Source organism: Neolamprologus multifasciatus, chromosome 9 (assembly GCF_963576455.1).
Source record: "Neolamprologus multifasciatus chromosome 9, fNeoMul1.2, whole genome shotgun sequence".
Lineage (NCBI taxonomy): Eukaryota > Metazoa > Chordata > Actinopteri > Cichliformes > Cichlidae > Neolamprologus > Neolamprologus multifasciatus.
The window spans coordinates 15,850,772-15,857,981 of NC_140447.1; the positions used below are offsets into that span (position 1 = coordinate 15,850,772).

The 7,210-nt window shown below is 40.6% G+C and overlaps 2 protein-coding genes and 1 non-coding gene across 4 annotated transcripts; 2 read left to right on the forward strand and 1 right to left on the reverse strand.

Annotated features, from left to right (window-relative positions):
- The first annotated feature begins 142 nt into the window (after nucleotides 1-142).
- trnat-agu (transfer RNA threonine (anticodon AGU)) lies at nucleotides 143-216 on the forward strand. Its single transcript has one exon. It is a non-coding gene; the product is annotated as a tRNA-Thr (tRNA).
- Nucleotides 217-1,063: 847 nt separating this feature from the next.
- cmbl (carboxymethylenebutenolidase homolog (Pseudomonas)) lies at nucleotides 1,064-2,964 on the forward strand. 2 transcript variants are annotated; one of them, XM_085172581.1, is made up of 6 exons: nucleotides 1,064-1,185; nucleotides 1,476-1,690; nucleotides 1,817-1,924; nucleotides 2,027-2,169; nucleotides 2,249-2,340; nucleotides 2,461-2,964. In XM_085172581.1, the coding sequence occupies exons 2-6, from the start codon at nucleotides 1,476-1,478 to the stop codon at nucleotides 2,638-2,640; spliced, it is 738 nt and encodes a 245-aa protein (XP_085028707.1). In that variant the 5' UTR covers nucleotides 1,064-1,185; the 3' UTR covers nucleotides 2,641-2,964. The 2 variants fall into 2 exon arrangements, with proteins under 2 accessions (XP_085028707.1, XP_085028708.1); XM_085172582.1 differs by having other exon boundaries at nucleotides 1,070-1,185; nucleotides 1,473-1,690.
- Nucleotides 2,965-3,071: 107 nt separating this feature from the next.
- Nucleotides 3,072-7,057, reverse strand: cct5 (chaperonin containing TCP1, subunit 5 (epsilon)). Its single transcript, XM_085172578.1, has 11 exons — nucleotides 6,821-7,057; nucleotides 6,375-6,435; nucleotides 6,040-6,204; nucleotides 5,643-5,841; nucleotides 4,989-5,181; nucleotides 4,672-4,821; nucleotides 4,419-4,538; nucleotides 4,073-4,258; nucleotides 3,836-3,973; nucleotides 3,553-3,733; nucleotides 3,072-3,386 (listed from the first exon to the last, which is right to left on the reverse strand). Exons 1-11 carry the CDS (start codon nucleotides 6,923-6,925, stop codon nucleotides 3,259-3,261), a joined length of 1,626 nt encoding a protein of 541 aa, XP_085028704.1. The 5' UTR covers nucleotides 6,926-7,057; the 3' UTR covers nucleotides 3,072-3,258.
- Nucleotides 7,058-7,210: the final 153 nt, after the last annotated feature.

A 7,210-nucleotide genomic window follows, 5' to 3' on the forward strand; every position in this document is an offset into this window, starting at 1 on the left:
TCCTGTACTTATAAACCAATATTCTGTATTAGAAAAGTACACGTATCAAAAAAAGAGCAAGAATAACTATAAGAAAATTAAAACGTGAAGTCTCGACACCAGTCAATCAGCCACTACAGCAATACGCGCTCTGCCACGCACCGGCGCCGTGGCTTAGTTGGTTAAAGCGCCTGTCTAGTAAACAGGAGATCCTGGGTTCGAATCCCAGCGGTGCCTTTTTGCAAAGGGTCGTCAAATTAATTTGATTTCTTGGTCCACTTTAATCTTAATCGGCCCGAACCAGATTAGCTCCTCTTTCTGTCAAGAAATTTAACTACATGTTTAATCTTAATTAACATAAGATAAAGAACAATATGTGCTGAACACATCCTGCTGCTAAAAATAATGAAATGAAAGAAATTTTCCAGAATTAATAAATAAATCTGTAAAAATATAGACGTTAGCGTAGATCATTAACTCAGATTACAAAAGTGAACATTTTCATCATTTTAAATAAAAAAAATTCATTCGTTCATTTATTTTTGTTTTAATGTGGGTCTCTTGTTAAAAAACAACAACAACAAAAAAAAACCAAACAAAAAAACAAGGAAAAAAGACCCAAATCTATGCAAAACCAGAACGATTGCAGTCGTTTCCGGGGTTATTCTGGGCCCATGTTTCTATCCTATGCTATTCTATGCTATTCTTATGCTTGGCACTCCCTGCATACATACGTTATCAATTAATAACACTAAACAACAAAACCCTATCCCATTTAAGCAAGCCAGAGATAGGAAAGAAAAAATATCAGTCACCATGACTTGCAGTTACAGACACACATACTGTGAAAACAATACCAGGTTTGTCCTCAGATAGTCACTTCTCACCTGTTTAAAGATTAAATACAGTTTAAATTCAACTGATTTCATTTAAAAATAGATGCTACAAATAGAGTTTGTAGCATACAAATATTCCCTGTAACCATGCATGAAAGAAAGAAAGAAAGAAAGAAAGAAAGAAAGAAAGAAAGAAAGAAAGAAATCATGCATGTAGAAAGTCATAAGAGTGTTATCACTTTTATTTTGAAAGTGGGAGTGGAAAGGAATTTCAGCTTTGTCCAACTGCTAGCTCTCTCCCCTCTTTATAAGCAGATCAACATTCTGACTTTCAGCCAGGCAGCTACGCAGAAACTCGCAAACCAGCAAGGTATGTTTCTCACGTCGTCTTTGCAAACGGATTTTTCTGTCCAGTGTCGGATTTCATTAGTTTACATGGAAAAAATATAGAAGGGGTGGAATCGTTTAACTGAGTTATGCAGCAAAGCATGTCGAAGTATTTGCTTTGTCATGCTTTGTTGCGCAAATGTCACAAGTGAGTCCAGGTGTGCACACGGGACATTATTCTTTTTTTTAAATTTTTTTTTTAATACATCCCAGCTTTGCTGTCTGCTTTTTTACCAATACTTTCTGTGCTTCTGTCTTTATCTCTGCCAGCAGATGGCAAACGAAGCCAAGCCGTGTCCCTGCGATATTGGTGATCGCATGGAGTATGGAGCGCTCGGCCAGGAGGTCCAGATAGAGCACTTTAAAGCTTATGTAGTAAAACCATCCACTGCATCCGACAAGGCCATTATTGTCATTCAAGACATATTCGGTTGGCAGCTTCCCAACACCAGATACATGGCTGACATGCTTGCTGCTAATGGATACATGTGCGTTTATGTGACTGACTCATTGATAGACTGGATTGAGATTCCTGAGGCGAATGTAGGATTTCTAGAATCAGTGATTTTCTGAGATTTTGATTCCTCCTTTTTCTGTTGTTTTATTGTGAGCAGAGCCATTTGTCCAGACTTCTTTGTTGGAAAGGAACCTTGGAGTCCAACAAAAGACTGGTCCAACTTTCAAGAGTGGCTACAGGACAAGAAGCCGACAGCTATTAACAAGTAAACAAACGCGTGAACTACGTAATGCAGCAGCTACTCATAGCTTTGATAGCTTTATGACCTTGTGTGATAGCGCACACTCATTGAACTTTTCCTTCTCAGAGAGGTGGATGCAGTGCTGAAGTTCCTGAAGAATCAATGCGGAGCCAAACATATCGGAGTAGTAGGCTTTTGCTGGGGAGGGGTTGCCACACATTACCTGGCCTTACTGTATCCAGAGATTAAAGCTGGAGTGTCTGTTTATGGTATGCCATTGTTACAGCAGAACAAGCGGTATGGTATACGGAAAATGTTTTTGTTATGGTTTTATGTGATCCTGTGCAGGAATAGTTAGAGAGAGAGAGGAAAGGTATGAGCTGAAGAGTCCAACACTGTTCATCTTTGCAGAGAATGACAGCGTTATCCCTTTGGACCAGGTTAGTGTGAATTGTGGACCGATTCGTTTTAGCAGCAACTTTTGTATCCAGACAATGTTAACTTAAAAATGTCAGAATTTCTGCCATGACATGTGCGCTGACATCATTTTTGCCCATCAGGTGAGTGCTCTTGAAGCCAACTTGAAGGAGAAATGCAAAGTGGACTACCAGGTGAAGATATTTCCTGGTCAGACTCACGGATTTGTCCACCGCAAGCGAGAGGACATCAACCCCGCTGACAAACCCTACATCCAGGAGGCCAGAAAAGACCTGCTCAACTGGCTCAACACGTACATGTAAATGGGAATGTCAGGAAACACCTTAAAACTCTGCTTTATATAATCATATCCACAATAATTAATCAGAACATTATAAGACGATCAGTAAGAGGTGCTCATAATGAGTTTTTCTATTGGTTTTGTCCAAATATTGATGCCTGTGTCTTATGGAAGCTTGTATCAGCAACTGTTTTTTGCCATCCGTAAATCAAAGAAAAAAGCTTCCATGTTATCTTAGGGGTTTAGGAAATTATGATATTAATGTTAGTGAAATAAGAATTTATATCAAAACTATATGTATACTGTTTTGTTAATCTCAGGTCATAAACATTAAATATGAACTATTTCAAGAGTGCATGGATTCATTACATAATCTTGTAAATAATTGCTGAAATTATATCTTCTTGAATAAAAAAATAAATAAATAAAATAAAGAACTTGAAAACAAAAGTGTGGAAATTTCAACAGACCAACATTTTAATGGTGACTCTGGTACTACAACAGCTTAAACATGTTGTATCCAACTATAAATAGCGATTCGTGGTGCAGCTTGGACACGATGCTCGGGGAAGTGCTGAAAACCTCTAGAACGGCATTTGTTCAAGAGAACGCCCGAGCCTTTCTCGTGTACAGGAGGGCTTCAGTCCTCGGTCTCCCCGGGGCTTCGGATGTCGTCTATCTTCAGGATCATCTTGACTACCTGAGTAGCGAGCAGAATCTGCTGCTTCTTGCCAATCAGGGTCTCGATCACATGCTGTTGCTTCATGTCTACAGGGGGAAAGAAGGGAGGGAAAAAAAGAAGAATTCAATAAATCATTGTGCTTTAACATTGAAGTGCAGTGCTGTCATCTCCAAAGGTGGTAATCCAGACTGAAGCCATGTTTAGTTCAGTATCTACTGCAGTGTATTATGTGCAGTGCAGGTGGTTGCTTACCATTGGTGTTTTTGTGTAAACAGTCAATGCCCAGGAATGGGTTGTTCTCTCTGACTTGTTTGGCTCTGACCTCTGTCATGGTCTGGATGGGGTTCAGCCCGCTGTTCTCAGCCAGGGCCATTGGGATTACCTCTAAAGCATCAGCAAAAGCCCTCATGGCATACTGTTCCAATGACGGGCACTGAAAAGGAAAATGGCAGATGTCAATGAGAGTCGAGCAGGAACACAATCATGTTTATCGTAAACGCTGAGGTCAGAAAGTCTCTGATGCAATTTCTCTTACTTTGTCTGCAGCCTGGTTGACAGCTAGGGCACATGCGATCTCTGAAGCACCACCTCCATACACGACTCTGTTGTCCTTGACCAAATTGCGGATTACGCACAGAGCATCATGGAGAGCACGCTTAGCCTCCTCGATGATCTATCAAGAAAGATGACACTTAATCAAACTGGAATAATAATAATAAAAAAGAAAAACCCAAAACAAAACATGTAATTATGAATTTGCTTTTGGGCTCACCATTTTGTTGCCTCCACGGATGAAAATGGTCACAGCTCTGGTGTTTTTGCACTCCATGATAACCAACATGTGATCCTTGGTAGTGCCGAAGGAGATCTCCTTCACCAAACCAGCTGTGCCAAGCTTCTCTGGTGTCAGCTCACAGAACCTCGGGACAATGCGGCCTCCTGTAGCTATTGCTATCAACTGCAGACAAACAATTGATATCGACACTTCAACATAAACTCCACTTTGTATTTTGTACTTGATGTAACATATGGCAAAAAGTTGCAAATACCTGACTGATCAAAGTGACAAAGGACAAAAAAAGTGTTTGATTAAAGAGTAATTTTGCATCTCATCTTACCTCAATCTCAGGCCCTCCAACCCAACGCACAGCAGGCAGGTCATTTTGCAGCAGAAGATGGTTGGCTTCATCATCAAAGCCCCACTGGCAGATGGCCAAGTTAGCCCCATTACTTTTGACCTAAAATAAATGTGCGTCCATAAGCATGTGTGCCGATATGTGTATACTTATTTGCGGCTGCGATTTCTATGTTAATCAGTCAATAAATGAAATGGTTAAACATCACTTGTTAACAGACTCTGAGGGTACAAACCTGTTGGATCATCTCCTCAAATTTCTCTTTTTCATATTTCTGGAGAGCTTTGTAGTCTTCCACAGAAGTCACATCCAGCTTATGCTTGGTCTTGGGCTTTGGAGGCTCAAACGGGCAGGTGAGAATGGCAATTTTAGCATCTCTCAGAACCTGTGAAATAACAAAGGACAAGCTGTTAATCAAATTTTACAGATGGAGGTCAGAACAGAAACATTTATTTTGCCCCAGAAACTTTCAACTGATTTGATTCTTTTTGATCAAACACCAGACAGCTAGACAGCCAATGACATCCTGTTACAAATTCTCATCGATCATACCTTGGGCATCTGGGGGTGGCTGAACTCTTTGTCGACTATGACTCCCTTGATGAGCTGTGTGTCCTCCAGCTTTCCTCCGACCTTGCCTTCCATCTTGATGAGCTCGAAGTCGACATCCTTCCTCTCCATATCGGCCACAGTGAGGATGGCATTCACTGCAATCTCTGCCATCTGTCTGTGGCACCGGTTGATGCTGAAAGACAAACAGAACTTTAGATAAACCGTGGTAACAATGCTATTGCAAAAACACTGAAAAAAGGTTTTGCATTTGTTGCATGATGATAAGTCTGTCAGTTCTGACAGAAACACAAGTGCAGGTTAATTTAAAATGAACAGAAATATTTCTGCATTCATGCTGGAAGAACTTTAGAGATTTTGTTAAACAAAATGTATTGAACCAACATCTTTTCCCTTCCTTAACTCAAAAACAGAATAATAATCAGGAAATTTCTCTACTGACAGTTATTATCTGCTCTATGACAATGTAGAAAAAGACGTGCCAGCTAGGTCAGAAGAGCATTTGGAAATGTAGACAAGCAGAGGAAACTAGTCCAAAATAATTACTGTTAATTGTATTAGTTATAACATAATAGTAAAAATAACACTAATAAACAAAAAGAAATAACCCAACAATATTTTGTATGGGGGACTTACACTTTGGATCCCAGTGTTGTCATGGCTGTTTGAACGAGAGGTTCTGTATTGTCGGGATTGTAGGGGAAGGTTTCAGCAATTTTGTCCAACTGCTCGGTGGCGATACGTGCGGCCTGGTCGTAACCGTCGGAGATCCTGATGGGATGGATTCCGCGGTCCAGCAGCTGCTCAGCCTGTTCCAGCAGAGCTCCGGCCAGAACTGAGGGCAACAGAGAAGATGCAAATGTAAAATCTAATCAATCTACAACCATATTTAGATAAAAGTTCCCTCATACGATGGAAGACTCTACATTGAGAGCATCAGAACTTCTCCCAAGTAGTCCCAAGTCTGTATTTCTTTTTTTATTTAAAAAACAAAACAAAAAAACCCCATCCTCCTCATCTTCCTTTTCCATACCTACAACTCCAGTGGTTCCATCACCAATCTCATCATCTTGGGACTTTGACAGCTCCACCATAAGCTTGGCAATCTGGTGGTCCACATCCATCATGCTGAGAATGGTGGCGCCATCGTTGGTGACAGTTACCTCTCCATCTCTGTCAACCATCATTTTATCAAGACCTGCATGGAAAAAGTAAAAAGAAAAAAAAAGCCACAGGAGAAATAAGTGTTAAAAATCGGTATTCTAACGGCCAACTCTAATTCACGAAAAGCAATAATGACATATAGTTTCAAACACAAAGGCTTCACTTTCAAAATGACAAACCGTTTGGACACTGGTTCAGACTTACCATTTGGTCCCAAAGACGTTTTAAGCGTTGACGCGACTGCCTTGGCTGCCATAATATGAGACTGCAAAATAGAAACGTTTCCGAGTCATGCACACGTTTTTATTTTATTCCAAAGATAGGTAGAACTTCCCTTTGCCTGAAAAACCCAAAACCTAAAATTCTGTGCTACACCGATGAGAGAAGTGGGCACAGCCCTGTCAGCAGCACCTACCGGCTAAACGCATTACAGAAAGCACATGGGCCCCACCATTAGCATGACTGGCTAGTTATTTGGCTAATGCTATAGAGATGCTCTTGCACAAACAACTTAAGATTACATGATGAACCTGTGCTTAGTAATCGCAATCCACCTGTCATACGAGATCTGTGTACCCAGCTCATTAAACTAACTGTAAAATAGCAGCTTTCTAACGAAAAGCTGTGTAGCGCTTGCTAGCCCATTGTACCTTCAATGCGTCAATGCCCGATAACCGTGTCTTCTTATCCTGGTCTTTAATGATGATAAAAGGCCTTCCATACTCATCGAAAGCCAGTGTCCCCAAAGTGGACATGTCGACGGAGGGATTGGGTCACGTATTAAGTATATAAAGAATGAAATAATGAGTTTTAATAATAGAAATCTGGAGTGTGACTAAGCTGTAAGCCGCACGGGTCCGCCGGCGACTTCTGGAAGGCTCCGCGGGCGGAGAGGGCGGAACCAAGTACTGCTAAGTGTATCCTATAACACAGTTGTAATTTCTTTCTTTATAAGACAGCATTACGAAATTAGCAAAAAAGTTTATACATATTCTAAAAAAAGAATTATCGCCTCATCGCACTTAGAATATTGTAAGAAT

Bases quoted from the DNA above. Each gene is read 5' to 3' on its own strand.
- cmbl (XM_085172581.1), top strand. From the start codon at position 1,476: ATGGCAAACGAAGCCAAGCCGTGTCCCTGCGATATTGGTGATCGCATG. The intron at 1,925-2,026 runs GTAAACAAACGC...TTTCCTTCTCAG, and splicing joins AAGCCGACAGCTATTAACAA to AGAGGTGGATGCAGTGCTGA. The intron at 2,170-2,248 runs GTATGCCATTGT...GATCCTGTGCAG, and splicing joins AGCTGGAGTGTCTGTTTATG to GAATAGTTAGAGAGAGAGAG.
- cct5 (XM_085172578.1), bottom strand. From the start codon at position 6,925: ATGTCCACTTTGGGGACACTGGCTTTCGATGAGTATGGAAGGCCTTTT. The intron at 6,205-6,374 runs GTAAGTCTGAAC...TTTTCCATGCAG, and splicing joins AACGTCTTTGGGACCAAATG to GTCTTGATAAAATGATGGTT. The intron at 5,842-6,039 runs GTATGGAAAAGG...TGTTGCCCTCAG, and splicing joins TGGAACCACTGGAGTTGTAG to TTCTGGCCGGAGCTCTGCTG.